Consider the following 26,790-nt stretch of genomic DNA (forward strand, 5'->3'; position numbering starts at 1 on the left):
TTCTTTGATCTCGTCCAACTGCTTGTGGCTTGATGGACGAGTTGAGATTTATTACCATGCCTGATATGTGAACTCTTTCATCAGGTATCCTTCCTTCTATACCTGTGGATTTAATTTCTTTTTCCTATGTAAATAATTTGGACATGCTGTCTTATGTCTATTATCACGGTTTTCCAAGTGCTTATAGATTGATCTCATTATGATTTGTTCTACAGCTTCCTAATTATTGATGTCAGTCTAATGTGACTCCAAATTCCCATCCCACCCTTCTTTGGTTATATTTTCTGTCCTCCAATCAGGGGTGGCAAATATCAACTCTGGCTAGCCCCAGGGTGGGGTGGGAATGGAGATTTTGCAATATCCTTCCCCTGCCACACCCACGGAACCGGTAGTAAAAAAAAAATTGAATTCCACCAATGCCTCCAATCATCTGTTCTTTACTTCATCAGTTGCAAAGATAATATATAAGATTCATCCAGCCTATCAATTAATTCCCATAATACCTTCAGATGCAATTCTTCTGAATGTATCCATGAAAGCTTCCCCCCCCCCCATTCTTAGTTTATTCTGACCTTTTGTTTTCCATATGCTCGTTCTACAAAGCTGGGCTACCTTTTATGTATACTTTCATGGTGAGCTAACTCTTTCAGTCACCTACATTTTACTTTTTCATTTTCACATCTTCACTAAACATTTTTAGTTTATTTGTTGGCTTAAATTTTCTTCCATTTTCTTCTCTTATTGGAATTTTTACAATAGTTCAATAAGCATTTTCATTTGAATTAATGCTAGGTTGGATAGTGTATTAGACCACTTCAGAGGAGCATTTCCACTTTTCTAAGGGTACAAGTCTTATCTGAGGTTGTTACTTCAGAGATTTAGTCCTCTGAAGCAGGGGTCTCCAACCTTGGCAACTTTAAGGCTTGTGGACTTCACCTTCCAGAATTCCTCAGCCAGCAAAGCTGGCTGAGGAATTCTGGGAGTTGAACTCCACGAGCCTTAAAGTTGCCAAGGTTGGAGACCCCTTCTCTGAAAGACTAAAATACTGAGTCTTCTCAATATTAATTTTAAAGTCTTCCCAAGCAGTGGCATTTTACTAGTACTTATGAACTACAACTAATTTCATGTCAATAGCCTGTGAACTACATAATTCAATATGGTCCCAGAAACCCACTATTATCATTTTCAAGGCCTGTTATTCCCCTGCAGTATTATCTTCTTTCCCTTCTTCTTCTATGTCCAACAGGATGAATGCTAATAACGGTTGAGCAGTCATGGTGTTAATTTCTAATTCTTTGGCAATATCATTTGCCCCACTTGGATTAGTAGGAAGAAATAAGTCTTCAAATTGTTGTGTCACGATTGTAAATGATAGATCTGCCAGATACCTTTTAAAAGCTTAAGGATGAGGCCAGCAGACTGTTTCTTCTGTTCCTCACTGTCACTGTCTTACTCTATCTTCTTCCAAGGGACAGGTATTCAAGGCTCTACCCTCCTGTCTGCTGTTCAGCAGTTTTTCTATTTGTAGGACCCTTGGTGCTCTCTGAGACTGGTAGTTTTCTTGCAGATGTTTCATTACCAAACTAGATAACATCATTAGTGCTAGAAGGGAGTGGGGTTTGCTCTCTGTTTACAAAGAAGTGGCTTGCCCTCTCAGTGTTGATGGTGATGTTCTTAGTGGTTCCTTGATTAGGCTGTTGTTTACTATTAGCTTGTTTCTCTGTGTTGATAGTTCCTTGATTGAGGTATTCCTTACCTCTTGGTTGTTCTGCTCATATGGGTGTTGATTGTGTGAGGAAGTGTTTTGGGATTTTTGATTGTCTCTTTTGAATGGTATGTATATATTGTTTATCTCTATGTGCCTGTTTATAGCCAATTTGTCAGAGTGCCAGGGCTCCAGAATTGTTTGGCATTTTTGGACTTGGCTTGATCTAGGATACTCACAGATTTCAAGTTGAAAATATGACTGAGCCTGTCCATGTGTTGTGAAATGAAGGAGTTTTCATCATGCCTTCTGATTGTTCTAGTTGGTGTTCATGGATGTGCTTTGCTAGACTTCTACCTGTTTGTCCTACTTAGTGACTGTTACATTCCTTATATTGTATGTTATATCTGACCCCTGATTGTTGTTGTTTTCTGGGGCTTCTGGGGCTTTTAGTTTACTTAGGATGTTTTGAAGGGATTTAGTTGGTATGTGTGCTATGGTGATACCACATGGTTGTAATAGTCTGTTGTTGGTTTCTGATATGTTTTTGATGTATGGCAGTGTTATTCTTTTCATAGCTTGTGTCAGTTGAGTGATGGTAGATTGAATGGTCAGGCACTTTTTGAGAAAGTTGTATGGATATCCGTTTTGTTTGAACACTTTGTGTCAGCAAGATCTCCAGCATGGGTTTTCCCTTTGATGCTTGCTTGCTATCGACTGTCATAGTAACAGGGAGGGGGGCATTGCACTGGGGTTTGGGAAGTGTGCTGGTGTGATGAAGGCCCATGTGAATGAAAAGGAAGGTTTGCTTTCCAGAATTACTGCGCTGCTGAGTGGAGTTGTTTATACCAAGTCAACGCCAACCGTCCTAGAACTCCAGATGGACGAAAACACCTGAAGATGTTCCCCACATGACACTATGCAGGATGTGGATTGGACATTCTGCCTGGGTCTCTGGCGGGGGGGAGGGATTTGGGGAAACTTTCAATATGTAACTTTCATGCCTTTTGACTCAGATCTTGCTTTTCTTTTGCTGCTATTATTTCAAACTCAGTAAAAGCACCTCTTCTCCACTTCAGTGGATTCAGGAGTTTTCTTTCCTGGGTTTTGAACCGAGGCAGGCCTGACATTTTGTTTCCATTTGTTCAGGGTGCTGCAGAGTGTTTATGGTCGTCTAAATAGTGTTCTTACCCAGCTTCTCTTGTTGGAGGTTGGGTTGTTATTTTGATAATGGAGCACTTGGTGGTATGGGTAGTTTTTTGATAGACTTGTGTTTCTAATTTGCCATCACTGCCTCCACTATCTAGGAAAGGGAGTGTGTTATTGTTTTCTTCTTCCCTTAGGAGAAAATAGTTTGTCTACTTCCCCAGAAGCTCAAAGCCAATATTCTTGGCAATATAATTTCCTGAGTTCCCGCTTGGCGGAATATATTTTATGTCTTTTGTTCTTAATTGTTATTCTTTGACAACTCTTTGTTGCTTTGATTATTTTTCTTATGTAGAATTACTTCTCCTGTTAGCTTTTGCTGCAGTGTCTCTTTTGCTTTCCCTAATAAATCTTTTACTTTCTCATAAACTGCACTATGACCATTCTCGCTTCCAATTCTCAATTTTTTCTTCAAGCATTGCTACAAGTTTGTAGCTTTTGTAATATATGTCAGGTTATTTTTATGAACAAACACAAACATGGGTATATGGGAATGTGTGTTAGTTATTACTTATTTGGACTTAGGGATTCTATTTATTTCATTTATTGAGTTATTTAGATGTATTTTGTGTTTCAGGGGGTGGGGCTGCACCAAGGGAGGCTCATTCAACTTCATTGTACACATGTTGTGCATTGACAACAAAGGTTTGATTTGGTTTGGTTTGGTTTGGTTTGGTTTGGTTTGGTTTGGTTTGGTTTGGTTTGGTTTGGTTTGAACATGTCAAAAGCACTGCAAGTCACAATTATAGAGCCATGTTCTGTTTTATCTTCACTTCTGTTTCTTAAGGCGCTGTCATTAGAAAAGCATTTATTTCTTCTTGTACCTTTTTTAGGCCCTCAGATTAAGGTAATGTCCATTTTCCTCTTAGAAGGAAAATTTGATAGACTTTCAACTCTTTTGCTAAAAACCTAAAAACTTAGCTCACTTGCTAAGTTTTCTTCTTCATAACTACCTTTGATTTTTCCTACATTCTCTGTACAAGGTCTGCTTGCTCAGCAGGAAGCAGCCATTCAGTCTTACACAGTGGGCAATCAACAGCATCAGAACACACTCCTTTGAGCCAGCAATTATTCAAGAGGTGAACTTTTCATTCTGCACAGCTGAGCATATAAGTCTCACAGAAAGCATGATTCCTCTGTCTCATCCTGTTGAGCCTTTCAAGCTAGACCATATTAGGAAACAAAAGTCATGAATGCTAATACTGTGTTTATTATAATGTTACAACTGGTTTCAATGTATCCCCCCCCTTTTATCTTCACAAGAATTAGGGAGGAGGGTCTTGTCTGCTCTAGGCTTGGATTTCTTTTATCTGACTGTTATCTTGGTAGGGGGTCTTCCTGCTGTTCCTCAAGGTTGTTCTTTCTTCCCATTACATTTCCTCCTATTGCTAAACTCCTTTTCAGTCACTCAAGGCACTCAAGGAAAAGTGGAATGGGAGAACAAAGAACAATTGAGATGACAGAGAAGATGTAACCAGACCTCCTGCTGTTGCTACATGTTTCAACTTTAATTTTGTTCTTAGATGTTTCTTTTACCAGCCAGGATTCCACATTCTCCACAAAGGTATGCAAACTCTGTGGGACTGGTCATTGAAAGGAGAAGATTAGAAACAGAAACTGATGGACTGAGGTGAGATATATATTTTGCTATAAATCGACTTTATCATTATAAGCCACTCTGACAGGTGCTGGAATTGAAAAATAATCTAATATCTTTATCTCCATTAAGAAATTATATGAGCATATGGACAGCGCTATGCTATGGAAAATCCTCTCGCTTCTCTATAGAACAGTGATGGCTAACCTTTTCGTCATCATGTGCCAAAAGTGCATATGTGCCTGCACCCATAATGCAAAGCATGTGCGACCCCTGCACCTGCACGGGGGCCCCCTTGCTACCCTGGGCATGTGCGTGTGCCCCCCACGCTACCCCTGTGCATGTGCCCTCCATGCTCCCCATGTGTGTGTGCCACCACGCTCCCCTGTGCATGTGTGCATGCCCCCCTGCCCCCCCCGGGCATGTGCCTGAGACATATCCCACCCCATTTTGGGGCTATCAGGCCTCCCTGTAGCCTTCTGGGACCAAAAACAGGCCTGATAGGCCCAAATCAGGCTGCGAGCAGGGTGCGCCGCATCCCCCGTGCACCCCCAGTTCCCCGCACATGCGCATGCAACCCCCCACTTCCCGCACATGCGCACGTGGCCCTCCCCGGCATGCACACATGTCTCCCACATGTGTCCCACCCCCTGCACATACACGCAAATCAGCTGGCCAGCGGGAGGTGCACACGCATGCGGGGTGTAGCTGAGCTGGGTGGCTCATGTGCCCATAGAGAGGGCTCTGCGTGCCACCTGTGGCACACATGCCATAGGTTCGCTATCACAGCTATAGAGTCTTGGGTCACTAGAATCAAACTTTATGTATTGTATATTTAATTCAACAGAAGAATTAAGCATACAAACCCTGCTTGGTCCCTTATACCCTGGTAATCTTCCGTTTGGATTTGGACTATAGCAATATGGGGCTAGCTTTGAAAAATATCTGATACTTGCAGTTGCATGAGCAATCTTGGGCACCCAAAGAATGGCTTATGTAGCACCTTTGCTGTATGAGCTGCATTAGATGCCAGTTTGCTTCTCGACCCAATTCAAATTGTTGGTTATGATTTTTAAAACCTTACATGGCATGGGGCCAAGCTACCTATGGTACTGTCTAATCCCATCCCCCATCACCTCAGCCTGTTCCCCCAGGCTGTTCCCTCAGAGAGGGAAGGTATGTTGCAGACCCTATTAGTTAAAGAATTATGACTGGTGGGGTCTAGGAAGATATTTCTCTCTACTGTTCCCTCTGCCCTTTGTGATATTCTCCCTAAAGGGTCAAGATAGCCCCTAATGTCATGACATTTCAAAAATATCTAAAAACCTGGCTCTGCCATCTTGCTTGTGGTTCATAGAAGAGCCCATGGCTGTGGGGATGGTTAACACTCTAAAAGCCCCTCCCTTTTAATTAACTTTTAATGTCACATTTTCTTACCCTGCTTTAAATTTTCAGTTTAAATTTATATTCATTTGTTATGTTTTTAACATTTTAACATGTTTTTAACATTTTATTTATTCATCCCAAAGCCCAGGGAGATAGGCGGTTTCTAAATATGATAAATAAATTTAAATAAATAAAGAAGTTCTGTTTGCAGTCAGAGCTCTGAAAACTATAATGTATTAGTGGATCTGGGTCCATGCAATTGAATGGAGCATATTTGGAAGTTTGGCGTTTATACTCTTTCTCAAACTACAAGCATTCAGACTTTGATGGGCATTAAGGGCTTAAAATATTCAGAAATCCAGTACTGAAGAAAATGGCATATTTCTCTCTGTATGTAGTTTTTATCCATGCTGAGTCAAATATGTGGTGACACAAAACTTCATTTAATCAAGTCCTTTTGATGTTAATGCAACTGGAGGGAGAAGGATTCATAATCCTCTCCCATCTGTCACTTCCTTGGGAGAAATTATCGCACTTCCTATCATGAGGAAAAACATTCATTCTTGAGATCATGGATTTGCTGCCATATAATTATAGTTATCTAATGAGTTAAATTTAATCTAATCTAGGGGGCTGGAGACTTAAAACCTAAGAAGAACAGTTGCAGGAATTGGGTATGGCTAGGGTTAGGGTTGAAAAAAAGGACTAGGGAGTGACATGATAGCAATGTTCCAGTGTTCTAATATTTGAGGATTCTACAAAAGACCTGAAGGCAAGACAAGAAGCAATGGATAACTAAGAAGAGGAGCAACCTAGAACTAAGGAGAAATTTCCTGAGAGTAAAAATAATCAACCTGTGGAATGACTTGCCTTCAGAAGTTGTAGATGCTCCATGACTGGAGATTTTTAAGAACAGACTGGATAGCCATTTGTCAAAAGTGATGTAGGGTCTCCTGCTTGAGTAGTGGGTTGGACTAGAAGAGTTTCAAGTCCATTCCTATTCTGTTAGTCTGTTACAAATTTCTGTTCTGTTAATTTCATTTGATATCACATTGCCAGTTTTTTCCAACCTTTCAGGCTTGTCTGAATTAAATTCAGAGCATTATGCACTCATTTTTTTCATGTTCATGACAATATACATTATTTTAAAGAACAAATTGTCCTCTCTTTTCTATGTTAAAGATATTGTATATTTATTAAGAAATCTACATGATTTATATTCTCCCCCCCCTTCCTTTTCTCAGATATTATGTTGGAGAATCAACAGATGTCCTTTTTGAAAGATGGTTTTACTGTGAGGATCTTGGTATACAACTTATTCCAATAATTCAAGAGTAAGTCTTCCTCAGGTTGAGCTTGATTCCTGGGACTTTCCGGGAAGATCTATGTGGATTTCTTGGCCACAATAGAAAGGGCTGGCCATTATTTTCACTCTCCCAGAATGTTTTTCCTGAAATGTCTCTGAAATTTCTGGTGTCCAAATTCTAATCAGATTCCTCCTTGTATAAACTTTTTGAGATCATTTGTCACATAGCTGAAACCATTTCATTATGCAGATTAATAGATGGGTTTGATTTACAGCATTACTATGTACTGGCACTTGTTTGAAAGTAGTTTGCTGTTTCAGAATTATTAGAAGGAGGTAGTTTTATTTCTCAATGATCTTGTCTAATTGTGCTCTGTATGACCACAGGTAATGCATGTGAACCATTTATTTTGTTTATTCAAAGCTACTCCTTTTTTCTGTACACCTCATTTTTATTCTAAAGCCACACTAATAAAATACCTGAACGATATCATCAGATAATATCAGTATCAATGCTTTGAGAGATGTGCCTTAGATGGTCTACATGGCACCATAAATATTCAAGAAGGTGGTATCTATAATCTTGGAAGAACCCTAAATTTTGTCAAAATACAATAAACTTAACATGGAGCATCTTGGAAATGAGTATGACAAACGTCCGTAAAGCTTGAATATAAACTATATCCTGTAATAATTTCATCAATCAAAGTGATTCCACTATTAATTCAATGATTTTTCTCTATACAATCTAAAGAGAGGTGATGGATTTTAGAATTGTTAACCTTTTTTATTTCAGATTTTTCAGTTCAATGCAGTATCAAACTGGAAAACCCAATCCAGGTGATGTAAACTTTGAAACTAAAATAATTTTTCATCCAGCAAACAATAATAATTTTAAAAGCTTAACTAATTTTATTTTTCTTGCATTCTTATCATTTGCTTGCTTTTAATATTCCTCTAAATGGAATTAACATTGTATGGGAAAAGTTGCCTTTTTTTTCCTATTCAACAATAAAAGATATGCCACAGAAAGGGAGAAGGATTAATTATTTTCCAAGCTAAACTCAGCAGGCAAATTGAGATCTCCAGTTGTCCCAAGCCACAGTCATCATTATGCCTGATCTCAAACAGCAGGGGAAGCCTCCAAGCTCTGTAGATTTTCAAAAACAGTGATTATACCATTCCTGCAAAATTCTACTTTGATTTCTCTATCCATCACCAGAGAGAATGGGCTTTATTTTTATTCTCTTTCTATACCTTCCTTTTTTCAACCAATCTATTTAATGTCAGCTTAAAAGAATGGTGGGTTCTCTCCCCTTTAGATCCTTAAAGATCTGTAAGGTCCTCTTTAGATAGCCCTTTTTTTGGGAATGCTATAAGGGTGGTTTCGTGCATTGGGCATGGAGTAACTTGGCTCATGGGTGGGCAGAGGATAAGTTGGGAACTTCTGGTTGACTTCTGAGTGATTTGAAATAGGCTGGCAAAGATTTAATTGTAAAACCATTAATCAAGAGACATCCTTCAATTAAAGTAGGAAGGCTACTACTATAGAGTAGCCATAACCTGCACACCCTTCCACTGTTTCTCCATGGCCACTTGTGCCTAGTTCCTTCCAGAGGTATTTGTACATATTTGGTGATGGCAGTCTTCTCACACTTCTCACATTCTGAGGAGATTTTCAGCATTGCGCTTTGTCCAAGGACCTTTTTAGGGAGAGATATTTGGCCTGAAGGGAAACAGATAGTGCAAGGTCTCCCAAGCTTACCAAGAATGCATCAATTGAAGTAAAGCCTTAGAGTCACAACATTGTTCTACTCGCCTAACATATCTCCTTCATATCCTTATGAACACTTGGACAGGTAACTATATTATGAACTGGATAGGTATCAGTGGAGTGATAATGTATCCCCAGACACTTCTCTTTGTGCTTGGAAAGTCCCCAGACACTTTCTGCCCTACCTGACTATAAAAATGATAGACAATTTCTATCTACTGCTTTGCTTGAAAGTGTTACTACTTCTGATTCCCCACAACCTCAACAAAAGAACAAAGGTACAAATGTGTACTGTAGTTTTAGCAGCCATTGTGTGTATGAACATGCTTCTCTTTTACCCAGCTGCTATTATGAGAACGCTCACAGCGAGTGTTTCATATGATCCTAGAAGCCTTGGCAGTTTAAAAAAATCTGGATTCATTTTGGGAACTGGAAAATATATTTAATTTTGGTAAACAGTTTTATTTCAGTGTCGAACAGCATGCTTGGCTTCTAAAGATATCCAATTTTCCATAGTATCTTGAGCAAGTGTACTGCTGCCTTTTTGACAATTTATATAATGAAATTTTATATATGAATGCAGTTTAGCTTTAAAAAATAGAAATCACAGAAGACATAGAATAACAAAGTTGGAAGGGACCTTTGAAGTCTAGTCAACCTCCTATTTGATCCAGGTCCAGGAGAACCTATACTATTCTGGACAAATGGTTTTCCAATCTCTTGCTGAAAGCCTCCAGTGATGCATCTACAACCTCCCGAGGCAAGCTGTTCCATGGATTAATTGTTCTCACTGTCAGGAAGTTTCTTCTTAATTCTGGATGGATCTCTCTTTAATAATCTTGTATCCACTACTTTTTGTCCTGCTTTAGTTGCTTTGGATAATAGATTGTGCCCACTTCTCTGTGATAGCCACTCAAGTATTGGAAGACTGCTACCATGTCACCCTTAGTCCTTCTCTTTGCTAGGCTAGATATACCTAGTTCTCATAACCATTCATCATACAGTTTAGCTTCCAGACCCCTAATCTGTCATATGAAAATATTTAGCATCCTTGATTAGGACGTCTACTTCTATATTTGTATTGTAGATTATTGTAAATTGTATTGTAAATTAAAGATTGTGAATGTGTTGTAAATAATTTTTTCCCAAATTAATCATTTTATTATAAAATACAAATAATGCACTGTAGACTACAAATAAACTAAGTACATAAAAGGAGTTTTGTAGGGCAAAATATTCCTCTAAAGGGTTTTATAGACTCCCACCCCAGCCCACCACTAGAATGAATAAAAACTCAAAATAGTAAAAATGCGAGGGTGTACCCAGCAACAGATTATTGATTTCATCACTAATGATGTTCATTGTGATGTGAATCATAATTCTTTGTCCTAATTTACATATATAAACTGGTTTTTGCTTTATTTCCATCAGTTTTCAATCACCAACCTCTTTCATTTAAAAGTCTTCATTCATAAGAAGTTATCATAGGAAAAACAAGTTGCAGCAATTAGGCAATGTTATTACACCATAATAGCAGAAACTTCGCAATAGGCTAAAAACAAATGCAATATCATTGTTCCCACCCACCACCGACCCCCACCTCACCCAGTCAATTATACTGCTGAAATTAGAAGTGTATATTGTTAATGAACATTTGGGATACCACTGAGATAATGAACATTTGGGATACCACTCAATATTTTTCTGCATCATGTTTGGGCCATTGTTGAAAAAGCATCCCAAGAACGTATTATGAAAGCACTCTTATGGCTTTTGAGGAGTAAAAAGTCCTGATAAAAAGTTATCATTTCTTTTACCAGAACATTGCAGTTAATTTCACAAGGCATAGATCTGAAAATTTCAGAAGAGAATTTAAAATGCCTGCTGATCCTTCAGACAGTTTAAATACAAACAGAAGATATAGTACATTGCATTTATAAGGGTGATAACCAATTCTGTTCCACAGAGAGAAATGAGTCTCCAAAATATTGCTGAGTAGTATGGGTTGTTGTTAGTTACGAAGTCGTGTCCGACCCATCGCGACCCCATGAACAACGTTCCTCCAGGCCTTCCTATCCTTTACCATCCTCTGGTCCATTTAAGCTCACGCCTAGTGCTTCAGTGACTCCATCCAGCCACCTCTTTCTCTGTCGTCACCTTCTTCTTTGGGGGAATGTGGAAATGGACTGTTTTATGCAGCACGATAATTTAAAATGTTTGAAAGGGGGAGTTCCCCAACAAAGTGAATAATAGATAGGACATCTATTATAAAAATACAAGGCACAAGAGAGTGAACAGGTTTCTCTACTCTCATGATGTCAGGGAAACCAATTAAAAGCTAATACTCATTTACAATGGTTGGGGCTCAGCTCTGTTCTAAATTGGTTCATAAATTTCTTGAAAATGTAAGATTGGCTCTCACAAGCTTGTATGAATCAGCTCCAACACACAATTGATAACAGACTTCCCCAAGTAGCTTATAAACAATAGAAATAAGATTCACTATGTTTAACATTAAGCATACATAACAAATCACACTGAATCATTTATTGTTTTTTTAAATGCACCTCAGCCATAAAAGAAAACCAGTTTGTGTACAGCAGTATTTACAGCAACAAGTTTCGGAAAATAATATTTAATTTTTCAACCCATTCTGTTTCCCAGAGCTGTGCTATATAATAAAAGAGTCACAGACTTGGAAAAATTATGGAATGTTAGGGTTGGAAGGAAATGTGAAGATTGTCTAGACCAGCTCCCTGTCCCATGCTGGAACCCAGTATTATAGCATCCCCAAAAGGGGGTTACTCAGCCTCTGTTTAAATACTAGACAACCCACCAGACAATTTGTCATTGCTGAACAGCTCTTATTGTTAGGAATAACAATAAGAGCTGTTGTTAGAAAATTCTTTCTGCTATCAAGTTGAAATTGAAATCTGCTTCCCTGTAATATTCCTTACATTCTGGAAAAACACTAAACAATTATATTCTGCTGTATATTCAATCCCTTGCTTTGTCAGATATTCAGAATGAAGCATTTGTGACTGATAGTTGTTCATCTGAATATACATATATATCTACAATGAAGGGGAACCCACCACTTCTCATACTAGATACTATCAATGACGGGTCCTTGGTGCTCTCTGAGCTGGGTTGTTTTCTTGCAGATGTTTCATTACCCAATGAAGTCTAGCACTGATTATGTTACCTAGTTTGGTTAATGAAACATCTTTGAGAAAACAACCCAGCTCAGAGTATACCAAGGACCCTTCATTTCAACCCTTCAAATATACAAATATTCTCCTTCATTAGTACTACTTTTAGTGTTACAATTTTCTCTAAAATCATAGAAAATAAAAAAGTACAATATAGAACACTGTATTTTCAATATCTTTGTTCGCTTCTCTCTTTGTTTTTTTATTTGTTTGTAGATGAAATCGTAAGAGCAATTCCTTTCCCACTAAATGATGTCACAGTCATGGATCCTTTTTCTTTGCAAGATTGGCTGAATGATTACCGAGAAAATATAGCTCTGAAACAATCCTTGAGTCTTTTTGGAGACAACTTTGAAACAGAGGTTGAAAAAATCAATTTTTAATTCTGAACTAGAAGAGCAAATAAGATTTTCCTATAACTGAAGAAATTATATTCTGTTGGGAGATTTATTTTGACCAAGATATTTTGCTTCTCTTTCCCTCCCTCCCCCCCTCCCTCCTTCCCTCCCTTTTTCACACACAAGTTTGGGTGCGCAGTATCTACAATTAGATTTTGTACCTCTAGATTTTGGTACTCCTGGCAAAAATTTGTTTCCCAGAAGAAAATTTTATCTTCCCATCACACTTGACCTTATGTCTCCTTACGTCTAATTAAATTATAAATACTAACCCTTATGTGCAATCTAACCTCCTGGCTCACTACTGACCCTACTTTTCCATTGGCCTATTACCAGGTATATCAGACAGGGCACATGGCTCTATAAGATAATTTGACTTTATTCTAAAGTTACATTAACAGAATCTTGCAAATCACCATCACCTTTACTGCCTGATAATTTAGGGAATGTCCCTCCTGAACCCTTTGCTCCATCCACTAAGCAGTTATGGGCTACGCTGCCTCTTATCTGTTGTTTCCCAGGCAGCATCTCTTTGCCTGTTTTTCAAAGTCATTCCTTCATACAATTACATCTATATAAAGGCAGAAATGGGTAAATCTATCTACTGTTGATTTGCTAATTCCCAAATCCAGGGGTGAAATCCAGCAGGTTCTGACAAGTTCTAGAGAACTGGTAGCAGAAATTTTGAGCAGATCGGACAACTAAATTTTGAGCAGATCGGAGGACTATAAAGGGCGTGCATAAGAGCACAATAGTGCCTACCGTTCCTGTCCTATTGTTCCCTTCATTATATCAAATTAATATTATTGATGCATATTTTTACTTATATATTTTCTTCAATACATGTTGTTTTATCTATGACAATTGTTTGTGTATACTGTTGTGACAAAATTAAAAAAAAAACTGGTAGGAGAGATTTTGAGTAGTTTGGAGAACTGGCAAATACCACCTTTGGCTGGCCCCAGAGTGGGGTGGGAATGGAGATTTTGCAATATCTTTCCCCCAGGAGTGGGGAGGAAATGGGGATTTTGCAATATCCTTCCCCTGCCATGTCCACCAAGCCACGCCCACAGAACCGATTGTAAAAAAATTTGGATTTCACCACTGCCCTAATCCCAAACACAAAAACACTCTCAAGGAAAATAGACTATTCTACTGCACTGAAAACAGTCAGAAATCACTGGGGTTTTTTTTCTTTTTATCTTGTATCTCTCTCCCCTTTTCCCTTGACTTTCCCCCTTTCCTTTCTGATCTTTGTTTCTATTGTATTTTATATCACAATAAACTCTAACAAAAGAACAAGAAAAATAAAGAAAAAAAATCAACTGCACAGGTTAGAATTTGAAATCTGGAGCAGCTCAATCTTTAGCTTGTTCCTGAGGGCAAGAAGGTATGATACCAGCCTGAACACTACAGAGAGACGCCAGGTGCTACAACTCCTGGCTTCTTTCCTATCTACAAGTGGAGGACTAGGAGTAGTTTTTCTCTAGATGACATGATAGGTTGGTCTAGTCTGGATAAATTGGAGCAGGTAGTCCTGTAGATATCCAGGTGTCAAGCCATAAGCCATAAAATATTTTATAGATCATAAATAGCACTTTAAATTCCCCTCAGAAACTAATCTAACTAGCACAATGGCAACCCTATGATATATTGCGATTTTCCTAGGATTAGTGCCAGTTAGCACCCTGGCCACTGCATTTGAGCTCAGTACTGCTTCTAGTGTTCTTTAAAGGTAGCCCAAGGAAAAGCACATTGTAGTAGTCCAAATAGGTTGCAATGAAATAATGTGTTGCTGCATTGAGATGCTCTTATATCTGGTTAAAAAACTATGTACTGTACTAACCAAAGCTGGACAAAGATCTCTCTAATCACAATTTATACCTGTGCCAGCAGGAGCTATGTTTTAAGAAGGATTCCCAGACTGTAAACTTGCTCCTTCAGAGTAGTATTTGCCATAAACAACACTATTTCGATAGAAAGCTTTGATAGGGATTAGCCTTCATCTGTTCTGCGTCATCCAGATTCAAGGCACTAGATAAACATCTGTTGCAACTCCAAGGTGGAAATGTATATGGATGATATTTTGTTCTTTCTATTAAATCATGTCCAATTTTCAGACTGTCTGGATAAGTCTCTTTAGTTTTCTTGGCAAGACTTTTCAGAAGTGGTTTGCTATTGCCTATTTCTTAGGGCTGAGAGAAAGTGACTGGCCCAAGGTCATCCAACCATCTTTGTGCCAACGTGAGATTAGAACTCATGGCCTTAACCCTTACACAAAACTCGCTTTCTAGTCTGGATGATACTACATCACAAATATTTTTGAATTATTGTACTGGCTGATAAAACTTAGCTAGGGGTTGAAAGATCAGTAAAATAAAACTTTATTTCAAGATTTTTTTAAAAAAATAGAAGAGAGGAATTTTACAACCATTGGAATGAAGACAAAATAAAATCCGTAGATCTGTTATCTGGGCACAGTTTTGGTTTGAAAAAAATCTATAAGTAAAATAATTTTCGTTTGAAAGAATTGAAACATAATCTCTCTTAAGGAAAGATATAATTACAATGGAGTGCTTGCATGATTTAGATCTCCAACTTTTAACACCCCCTTTAGTGCTGTATTTGGTACTTTTTCATCTTATTTTCTATTTATACTAAAAACAGTACTAGATGTGACTTCAGATCCACCAAAGAGGCAAATTACAGTATGTTCTTTATTAGTTCTCCAATGACGTTCCTGAAAATTTTCCATTGTTCCAGGGCCACCTGTGCTGAAAACCTCCTTGTTGCAGCAAAAGGATTAAGGAAATGAAGCAATGGAAAGTATTACATCAACCCCTTGAAGGGGGAGCCGTGTCAATTCACCTTTAAACAAATCTGAAGCCATATTTGGGAATTCCCAAATTTAAAACCGTCTAAATCAAGATCTCCTATTCTGAACAACCTCTCTTAGCTAATAAAGCTCTGAAGATCAGTTGGGAATATATTGCATGAAACCAGGTCTTGTGCTGTGAACTGGCTGCTATTTTCAGCCTCCATGCACAATGGGAGTGATAATACTCCTCACAGTAAGCGTAGTTACTGGGAAAATGAAATGGTGTGAAAACTATTATTGCAAAAACAAATGCTGCAAAAGCTAATCTTTTGGATCTTTGAAAGGAGGAAATTTTGGATATAATAGATTGAGTTCATAATTCAAGAATAGTTGAGAATAAACTGTGTACCAACTGAACTGAGAGGTATGCCACAAGGGTATATGGCATATTTCTTTTTTACGTTCTACTATTTGATGAAAGAGTTTCTTATTTCAGCTATATTTCAGCTATATAAGGAATAAGTATGATGTGCTTCCTCACATATTATATATTTATATATATATATTCCATTAAAATAAAGTAGATACAGTAATAGAGTAGATACACTAACCCTAATCTTAAAATAAAAAGAACATATTTTCTTGGTTGTCTCTTAGGTTATAATATTCGGACCAGGAATAACTGAAGAGGGAGGAAAGAATGCAGATATATGGATATGGCAGATGGTATATATGCTTTATTTCTTACTTGCTATGTACAGGATTGTATTAAAAAAAAACCAAACAAACCTTCAGAACCAACACATGGATTGTTCTTACTGCTCTTTCCCTTACACTACAGAATAATGGAGGATCACTACAAAAAAATCACTCTTCATAGTTTCTCTTCTACACAGTGGTCCATATCCTACATAAACCCCTTTTATTTATTTTCCCTTTATTAAAGCTTTTGTTTTACCATTAAGATCTGAGATCTTGGCAGTAATCTGTTTATTGCTGCAAAGTTAACTTGCCTTTTTTAAAAAAAACATCATTTTAAAACAGTCCTGAAAATTAACTAGAAAATAAGGATGTTTCCTCAATTAAAAAAAGGGGGGGGAGGGGTTCTGCATCCACCCATTGTTGAGTCAGCAGAAAACTGAACTGACATGAAATTTGTTGCAAATTTTATTCGTTACTACCCTGCTTCTGTAGCCTGTCTTTCATAGTTTCTGTCCATTCTTAGTCTGAGAAGGGGGGGGGGGCAACATTAGACAGGAGCAGTCATTCCCAGCTTCTTCCCTATTGTATCTCTGATAATGATGTTTTAGGGAATGTTTTTTTTTAAGGATTGTTTTGAACTCAGCTTTACCCACCCCACCATATTTCATCTAATTCAGTTCCAGGTTTAAAGAACTTTCTAGTCCTATTTTATATATCATTCCATTGGAATAATGGAGTAGCACAACAATGCATACCAAACATGGCTTCTAGAATTTGTTCCAACCCTTTAATAGTAGCACTACTTTGGGTCCTGTGATCTGAAGGAAGCAGAGGCTTGAGATGGAACAATGCACAGCATTCTGTTCATAGTAGAGGTATTGGGGAGATTTTTTTTCAGGATTTCCCCCCCCCCTCCCATTCCCTGGCCAGAAATGGCCCATTTTTAATGTGAATATCCCGTGGTTAAGAGTCTCACACCACAGTAAATTTGATCCTATTCTGTTCTGCTTCCAGGGAGTTATCCTGTTAACAAATGGAGAAGCAGATGGAAGAATTTTGAGCATATTTACATAATTTATTTCCAAAATTCTGTTGTGTTGTAAAGAATTAAAACAGCTTTTATTCACAAAAAGTGGAAGCCCCTGAGTTGCATTTGCAGCCCTTTGGCTGCTCTTTGAGTTTTCCCGCTCACAGAGCAAAACCTATTCCTCTCCTTTCCTTCTCCCAGTAACCTTGTGCATCCTGATGTGCTATAAAGTATGGGTGTACTTGTTTGGTTTGCCTACCTGTGGATAAGTACATAGGCATACCTTAATTTTGAATGAGGCCCTTAAACCCAGAAAAGTCACTCTTGTTTGCCTAAGGCAAAAAAACCCCCTCTATAATAGTAAAAATAATAATAACAATAAATGAATAAACGGAGGCAGTAGCTGAAAAACTTGGCAAAAGAATGCAAATGGAAGAGTTTTCTAGAAAAGTTACTGCAAAAACTAAATTCATCCATGAATAAGTTGTGTTTGACTCAAGATAGTAGCAGTCTTCAAATCGAAAGTATTTGAGTTTCCCTGCTTGATGATGGAATTTGGAATCTGAACCAGCAACTTACAAATGGCTGAAAGACTCTTTGAGAACCCAAAATGGAAAAAACATAGGCAGCCTGAAGGATGACTGCAGTTACATCAGTTCTCTCCTTTTGAAGGAATGCAGTTACCCTGCAAAAAAAGTAGGAAAAACAGAAGGTAGCCAGGCACAAACTGTGTCTCTCTGAATGCTTGGCAGAGACCTGAGCATCTACTGATGATGAGCCTCCTTCCCTTCAGCTACAGCTGTCTTCAGGCCAGGCTTCTTTTAGTTCGTGCAGAAGTGAAATAGCTTGACACAACATCTCTCTGATGACATAAAGATGGCCTTTTCCCACACTATTTTTTATTTATTTATTATTTATTTATTTTGTCATAACAGTATATATAAGCATTAACATGAAATAATATATAAGCATATATATGAGCGTAAGTATGTAATAACTATATTAATTGGATATAATGAAGAGGAACTCCGGCGTAGATCTCAATTGGCTCCTTGGTTCTCTGAGGAGCTAAGAGAGATGAAACGCCGGAGAAGATGCTACCTTATGCCTCCCACCGACCCGTACGCTCTCACAGAGAGGGCCTTCTCAGGGTGCCGTCCGCCAAACAATGTCGGCTGGCGGCCCCCAGGAGTAGGGCCTTCTCTGTGGGAGCACCAACACTCTGGAACGAACTCCCCCCTGGCTTACGTCAAGTGCCTGATCTTCGGACCTTTCGTCGTGAGCTTAAAACATATTTATTCATTCAAGCAGGACTGGCATAAATAGTTGTTTTTAAATTGGGGTTTTAATAATATTTTAAATTTTTAAATGTTTTAATAATCGGCCGCACAGTAATAGTTCTTTTTAAATTCTTTTAATTGTATATATTCTGTGTTTTATTTTGGCTGTACACCGCCCTGAGTCCTTCGGGAGAAGGGCGGTATAGAAATTTAATAAAATAAAAATAAAATAAAAATAAAGATGCCTAGAGAGTACCTGGAGGTCCAGCTGTTCCGAGGCTGATCGGACACTAGTTAGGTCTTTTTCGAAAGCCTACCTAGTGGCACTGAGGGTTGCGAAACATTCCTATGTTTCCACCCTCATTGCGTCGGCATATAACCGCCCGGCTGCCCTATTTCGGGTGACCCGTTCCCTTCTACACCAAGGGGGATGGGATGACCCCTTGCAGGGACGTGCTGAGGAGTTTAGTGGTTATCTATACGATAAAATTGCTCAGCTTCGGGATAGTTTGGACCAAGATTGTGATGATCCGGATGAGATGACTGAGACACGTCTTGTTGATGTTGTTTTGGGATGAGTTTGATTCTGTGGCTCCCGAGGACATGGACAGGTTGCTGGGGAGGTTACATGCCACTACATGTTTACTGGACCCATGTCCCTCCTGGCTGGTGCTGGCCACTTGGGAGGTGACACGAGGCTGGCTCCAGGGGATCATCAACGCTTCTTTGTTGGAGGGGGTCTTTCCCGCCGCCTTGAAAGAGGCGGTGGTGAGACCTCTCCTTAAGAAGCCTTCCCTGGACCCAGCTATTTTGGGTAATTATCATCCGGTCTCCAACCTTCGCTTTGTGGCGACGGTTGTAGAGAGTGTGGTGGCATGGCAGCTTCCCCAGTACCTGGATGAAGCTGTCTATCTGGACCCGTTCCAGTCCGGCTTCCGGTCCGGGTATAGCACGGAGACAGCTTTGGTCGCATTGGTGGATGACCTTTGAAGAGCCAGGAATAGGGGTTGTTCCTCTGCCCTGGTCCTGTTAGATCTTTCAGCGGCTTTCGATACCATCGACCATGGTATCCTGCTGCGTCGGTTGGAGGGATTGGGAGTGGGAGGCACCGTTTATCGGTGGTTCTCCTCCTATCTCTCTGACCGGTCGCAGACGGTGTTGACAGGAGGGCAGAGATCGACCGCGAGGCGCCTCACTTGTGGGGTGCCTCAGGGGTCGATTCTCTCGCCTCTCCTGTTCAACATCTACATGAAGCCGTTGTGCGAGGTCATCAGTGGCTTCGGGGTGGGTTATCAGCTGTATGCTGATGACACTCAGCTGTACTTTTCCACCCCGGGCCGAAGCTGTCGAAGTGCTGTCCCGTTGCCTGGAGGCCGTACGGGTCTGGATGGGGAGAAACAGACTCAGACTCAATCCATCCAAGACGGAGTGGTTGTGGATGCCGGCACCCCGGTACAGTCAGCTGCAACCGCGGCTGTCTGTTGGGGGCGAGTCACTGGCCCCAACAGAGAGGGTACGCAACTTGGGTGTTCTCCTGGATGGATGGCTGTTGTTTGAAGATCATTTGGCGGCCATCTCCAGGAGAGCCTTTTACCAGGTTTGCCTGGTTCACCAGTTGCGCCCCTTTCTGGACCAGGATGCCTTATGCACAGTCACTCATGCTCTCGTCACTTCTCGTCTGGATTATTGCAATGCTCTCTACATGGGGCTACCCCTGAAGTGCACTCGGAGACTCCAGTTAGTCCAGAATGCGGCTGCACGGGTGATTGAGGGAGCTCCACGGTGCTCCAGGGTAACACCACTCCTGCGCAGTCTGCACTGGCTACCTGTGGTCTTTCGGTTGCGCTTCAAGGTTTTGGTTACCACTTTCAAAGCGCTCCATGGCTTAGGGCCCGGGTACTTATGGGACCACCTTCTGTTACCTTATGCCTCCCATCGACCCGTCTGCTCTCACAGAGAGGGTCTTCTCAGGGTGCCGTCCGCCAAGCAATGTCGGCTGGCAGCCCCCAGGGGAAGGGCCTTCTCTGTTGGAGCACCTACCCTCTGGAACGAACTTCCCCCCGGTTTGCGCCAAATATCTGACCTTCGGACCTTTCGCCGGGAATTAAAAACTTACTTATTTATCCAAGCGGGACTGGCCTGATTTTTAAATTTTTAAATTTTAATTTTGTAATTTTATATGGGGTATTTTTAGGTTGGGTCAATTGACGGTTTTAATTCGGCCATTATTGAATATGTATTTTAAATTGATATTTTAACTTTGTATATTTTATTGTTTTTATTTATGGCTGTACACCGCCCTGAGTCCTTCGGGAGAAGGGCGGTATAAAAGTTTAAATAAATAAATAAATAAATAAATAAATAAATAAATAAATAAACAATAGGACAGGGAACGGTAGGCACATTTGTGCTCTTATGCACAGTCCTTATAGACCTCTTAGGAATGGGGTGAGGTCAATAATGGTTCCCTCTTAGTAATGTCTGCACCATCCCTGTGGCTTAGAGAACTTTTTTTTTTTTAAGTCTGAAAAGCTTTTCAAAGATCAGATGAGAAATGTAGAAAAGGAAATGGGGAGGGAGGGGGGATAATCCCTTCTATTTTCAGGCAGACTAACCAATCCGTGTACTGCAAACTTAGTTTATTGGTGAGTCACCTGGTTTGATTGTTTCTGCTCATTGTTCCTCAGTGCCAGTTCATAGACATATCTTTTTGGGTAGCTGTATTACGGAGCTGAGGAGGTCATACTTAATCTTTTGATTTTTTTTTCAAATTTAAAAATTATGAGAGCATCCTAAAGGGGAAAGGGGAAGTATTTAATGTTGTCGATGACTGACAGAAATATACTAACAAATTTACTAGTATTTTTTCCCAACTTTTTATCCACATTATTGTAAGCAGTAGACATTGGGAAAGAAGTGAGAATGTGTCTTATGTTGCCAAAGCAACCAGCTTAATTGTGTATCTATAATTAGCCTGCTGTCATTGATGAAGTAGAGCAAAGATGAATACACAACAGGCAAGATTTGTTTATACAGATATGCTGGTGAATTTTTAAATTTACATTTGAAATTATATCTTCGTTTCCATTTTAAAACCAGAAAGAATTAAAAGTCTGCCTCTTTTCCCCCACCATTTTAGGAAGGTGCATCTTTTGTTACTATTGATAGAAAAATCCTGACTTTAAGGGCCGGAGACAGCCTTCTTGTCCCAGTGCAAACTAAGTAAGTAAAATATTGTTATCTATCTATTGTTGTCCACATTTGACTAAAGCATTTTTATATTCTCAGGCATGCCTGAATCATTGTCCTTTCCATTTTCTATTAATGTAGGGTTAAAATGAACAGAGTCTTCAGGTGCAGACTTACAGGTTCCTAATATATAAGGTTTTGTAGATTATCGCTCTATCCAGTGTAGCAGCAGTTTTGGCAGGAACTTCAACAATCTTCCTAGCTGACACCTTGTTCCCCAAGGAAGCAAAAAGGACTTAGACATCTTTGACCCCTAGTAAATGCCAAGTCTCTAATGCTTGACTTGATCTGGTTTACATAATTTCCTTGCAGGTTTGCAGAATTTGTGGCTTTAAATTTGTGGTTTTCTGGACATAGATGATTTACAATTCACAGCCTAACCACTTAGCATGACCAGAGGCAAAAGTTGCCAGAAGTTAGTTTAGCAAAATCTATTGGAATAAATTGGTTATATTTTTCCCCCTGAAGCTGAATAAGTATTTATGTTTCAGAAACAGCTATAAAGTTTAAATGATCTCTGAATGTTTTGTTTCCTCTAGATCAATGAAGCACTGATTTTAACAAGCTACCTTTGGAAAATATGCCATGAATCAAATTCAATATATATTATTCTTTTGATGAATAATTTCCAGAAAAATAATTTGTGCTGGCTTTTTAATCTCCTGAAATTCATGTTCTGTGCTATTAATCTAAGCTTGATTCATCCAAGAGATTTTTTGCTTTTAATTACTTAACTGGAAAGCATGTAACAGTACCATTGAAAAAATAGTAGGCATTATGTATATTCAGGACACACGTGTCCCAAAGATGCCTCTTGTCACCTGAATTGCTTACATATTGTACTGCTCTCATGAACCACATTCTTTATCTGAGATTACTCTTGAGCAGTCCTGCAAGATATAGCTATGTCTTGGTATAAGTCAGCAAATCTGAGACCCTTTAACTAATGAAGGTCTGATATTGGCATCCCCAAGACGTCAACGGAGGAGGCACCTAATACATGGGAGAATTGGTGAGACTGATTGCTGGCTCAGCATTAAGATAGGGCTTGATAGCACAGAATCTGATTCTTGACATGCCTCCTCCTGGTTCTGTTCCTTGTTTTAATTAATAGAAATAGAATAGAATTTATTGGCCAAGTGTGATTGGACACACAAGGAATTTGTTTTGGTGTATATGCTCTCAGTGTACATAAAAAAATTTTTTTAAAAAAAATAAAAAAATACCATCATCAAATGATGGTCATAGGGTACAATTTAACCCTTATTGATAGCAAAAAAAGTTACAGTCATACAGTCATAAGTGGAAAGACAATGGTGATGGAAACGATGAGAAGATTAATAGTAGTGTAGATTTAGTAAATAGTTTGACAGTGTTGAGGGAATTATTTGTTTAGCAGAGTGATGGTTTTCAGGAAAAAAACTATTTAGACTCTTGAAACCAGCCCAAGATGCATACATGTAGTCCACTGAATATGCTCTGATGTTGATAGAGGCAATTGCAGGAATGGAAAATTAACACTGAGATCACAGTTAAGTTAAACCAAGTCAAATCTAGCTAAATACTTAATTCAGCCAAGCTTCCCGGTGGGATCCGTTCATCTTTGGTATGGCAGTTTGCTCTGATTATCTCAATGCGATGTTTCCATATCTTTTGGCAACTTTCTATGTAATTAAAGTAATGATATTTTCCCAGTTCACCCAAATTCTTTGGTTTATTGCTTCAATTACTTGTAATTAAATTTGGAGGAGGAAGAGGAGGAACAGTTTGAAGCTACACTATAAAATTTGTAGCATCCTCAAAATAATACCAAGCTTCTTATTAACTGATAATAATTCTTGGAATTGTACTGGGAAAAAAATAACATATATTTTTAATGAGTTAGGTGCATCAGTATTTTAGGAGATTCATATCTTACACTTGTTAGATAACCTTCCCAACCTTGTATAGCCAGATGTTTGTTTGTTTGTTTGTTTTGTCAATCATATATAAGAAAACAGGTAAAAGTATAAACATAATTTGGATACATGAAAAGAGTAAGTAAAAAGGAATATTAGAACAGGGACGGTAGGCACTCAGGTGCACTTATGCACACCTTGCAGACCTCTTAGGAATGGGGTGAGGTCCACAGTAGACAGTTTAATCTTAAAGTTTTGGGGGTTTGGGGAAGAAACTACAGAGTCAGGGATGCATTCCAGGCATTGACCACTCTGTTACTGAAGTCATATTTTCTGCAATCAAGTTTGGAGCGGTTTACCTTGAGTTTGTATCTATTATTTGCTTGTATATTGTTGTGATTGAAGCTGAAGTAGTCATTGACAGGTAGGACATTGTGGTAGATAATTTTATGTACTATGCTTAGGTCAGACTGAAGTTGTTTAAATAAATAAATAAATAAAATAAAGTGTCTAGATTGTGATTCTCAGAATTCCCAGGTAAGAGCTAGGAAGGAGCTAGTTGGGAAAGGTACTATGCTATGACTCATAATTAAAATTCTGACAACTATGCATCATTTTTTACTTTTGTTTGGTGTGTGGGTTTTTTTTAGGTTTCACTGGATGAGAGATGAAGGATCCATTGCTCTTTCTGTTGTTCAGAATCCGGAGAGGAAGAGACCCTATGTCTGAGTTTGGTATCCATATTCTGCTCTCAAGAATTATTAATACAATTCTCTTTAAATACAAAAAGTGTCTGTGTTCTGCTCGTTTTAGAACTTTGAAAATATAATGTAAATGTATTTCCTGGAACTGAGTGCAACTTGAGTTGTATGTGTGTGTAGAAATGCTGCCTAACCTAAAAGGCAAGTATGTTCATAAATGTTCAGGACATAACTATGAATAATTTGTAGTCATGAAAGTTATATATTATGCACAGAACCAGATGTTCATTACCAATATCAGCATCTTAGTATAAACAGGAAGCAGTGCTAGTATGTTATATCTCACTTGTGGTCTCACTGGTGTCTGGTTGGTTACTATACGTAGAGACTGTTCTGCTCCAGCAAAGTCTTTCTTAGATTCCTGTCAAGGTTGAGTCAGCTTCCATCCTTCTGAGGTCAGTAAAATGAGGACCCAGATTGTTGGGGCAATATTCTGACTCTGTAAACTGCTTAGAGAGGGTTGTAAAGTACTGTGAAGCAGTATATAAGTGCTATTGCTATCCTGGTTTTTTGCAGCTGTTTGCATCCAGAAAATTTGCTTTAAAGTTCAGAGTTACAGACTTTTTAAAATGTGCACAGTCCACAATGAAATTCTTTGTCATTACAGAGGCATAAAGAGAATAAAATCACTATTGGTAGTGTTTTCCTTATTTAAACCTTAGGAAGAAATGGGAAATTCAGACCATTCTTTGAAAAAGTGAATGAATGATGAAAGGTGCTGTTCTAAGTCACATTCATGGCCGCTTATTTGGGAAGCTATAAATGGGGATTGGATGGGTTCATAAAAGATTAATTTATTCTGATGATTGCATGTTATCTCCAACATTAGATGGAGCAGGTTTGTTCTTTCATAAGATTCTGATACACAGTAATAGGCTTCTATCAGTGGACAGAATGCTGAGATCTTTCTTGACAGTGCAAGAAATTTTGCCTCTGTAAAATAAGTTTGGTTGAATGAAAAAAGAGCAAAATGGAGTACAGTTATCTCAATGAATCTCCAAATAAGTCTCTGCCTCTGCAAAATGGCCAGCAAAATGGCCAGCATACAATATAATGAATGAATCAATCAATGAATCAATGAATCAATGAAGCACAAAGTAGAGTTAAAACTCCATAACCAACAGCATCTTCTTCCTCTGGGCCAAGATCAAAGAGAGATATACTTGGAAGAGCCATCCATCTAAAGCCTATCCTAGGTTTTGTTGGAACCAGAGCCAGTTTTATGAAGAACATGTAAGAAATAACACAATTCAGGAGCCAAAATAGCATCTTTCCCTTGCTGTGGGCTGTATTTCATACCAATTGTTCAAACTGAGCCCAGAGGAAAAAGAAGCTAAGCCATCATTCCAAGATGTCTCTATCCCCATTTATCCCTAATAGCCTGCATTCTCAGTATTATATTGTAACTCAGAGAGTTGCAGTAGAATTGGGAAATAAATGGATTTGGTAGAAAGTGGTAATGAATTGCAAAGCTAGACAAAAAGGCTGAATGTTAAAAACTAATTGCTCAGGGACATGTAATTGGAAAGAATCAGAAGTAGAGGGAACAGAACAGACATAAATAAATGTAAAGAATTCATGGGAAAAGCTACAGGTTTTTTTAGTAAATAGCATTAAGCCTGCAAGGAATTCAGACTTGAGTACTTCTGAAAAGGAAGAGAATTCTTTTCCTGAAAAATTGAGAAAAAAGCTAGGTATTGGAAAGGGTACTGTAATGTATTTGAACTTTAGGAGGGAAATTTGGGCGGGAACATGCACGTTGCTGATTGGCTGATGCCTCAGCCAAAATACTATTTAAAGAGGGGTTTTGCCTGTTGGCTTTTGCTGGGATCACAATAAACCAAAGAGCTGTTGTCACTTGTATCGTCTCCTGCCTCGTCATTGCCCGAACACAACAGGGTCCATGAAGTATGTGTCTATGTTTTAAAAAAGTCAAGATGGCAATTGCAATCTTTGTTTGGGTGTCCCATATTTGTGATGCACATTAAAAGGAATTGGGGTTCTAATTATAACTAAGATAGTTATAATTGCCATTTTGATTTATTTTTTTTTACTGTTACCCCAAGAACACCCCTGTTGTGGGGTTAAGGGTGTAAGGCAGGGGTGAAATGTTCCCACAATGGACTGGATCGTGTGATCCAGTAACGATCGTGACCAGTGGTTCGGCGATCCAGTAGCGATGGCAGAACAAAGCTCCGCCCACCCACCTGGGTGTGCTTAGTTCCTGGTTAACCAAGAAGTAATGCCTTCTGTGCATGCGCAGAAGGTTTTGTGCATGTGCAGAAGGTCTGCGCTAGCAAAGCAAGTGCGTGTGCAACATGCACACTTTCAAACCAGTAAGGAAGGTAAGTAGATTTCACCCATGGTGTAAGGCACGGGTGTCAAACTTGCTGCATCATGTTGCCATCACATGACATTTTGCAACATTTTTCCCATTCGCAGACTTGGGGTGGGCATGACCCGCGCGTGCC

General features: G+C 39.0%; 1 protein-coding gene across 2 annotated transcripts in view; it reads left to right on the forward strand.

The window, feature by feature from the left end:
• The window catches only part of HAAO (3-hydroxyanthranilate 3,4-dioxygenase), a 39,741-nt gene extending 13,594 nt beyond the window's left edge, over positions 1-26,147 (forward strand). The window contains exons 4-10 of one of the 2 annotated variants that reach the window (XM_058163784.1): positions 4,435-4,541; positions 7,139-7,228; positions 7,997-8,040; positions 12,403-12,548; positions 16,060-16,128; positions 21,551-21,633; positions 24,209-26,147. In XM_058163784.1, coding sequence (XP_058019767.1) covers positions 4,435-4,541; positions 7,139-7,228; positions 7,997-8,040; positions 12,403-12,548; positions 16,060-16,128; positions 21,551-21,633; positions 24,209-24,287 — 618 coding nt within the window. In that variant the 3' untranslated portion in view covers positions 24,288-26,147. The remainder of the gene's footprint in view (positions 1-4,434; positions 4,542-7,138; positions 7,229-7,996; positions 8,041-12,402; positions 12,549-16,059; positions 16,129-21,550; positions 21,634-24,208) is intronic. The other variant, XM_058163785.1, reaches the window with a different exon arrangement.
• The last annotated feature ends 643 nt before the right edge of the window (positions 26,148-26,790 follow it).

The sequence above is a fragment of the Ahaetulla prasina genome, chromosome 1 (genome assembly GCF_028640845.1).
Source record: "Ahaetulla prasina isolate Xishuangbanna chromosome 1, ASM2864084v1, whole genome shotgun sequence".
NCBI classification, from domain to species: Eukaryota; Metazoa; Chordata; class Lepidosauria; order Squamata; family Colubridae; genus Ahaetulla; species Ahaetulla prasina.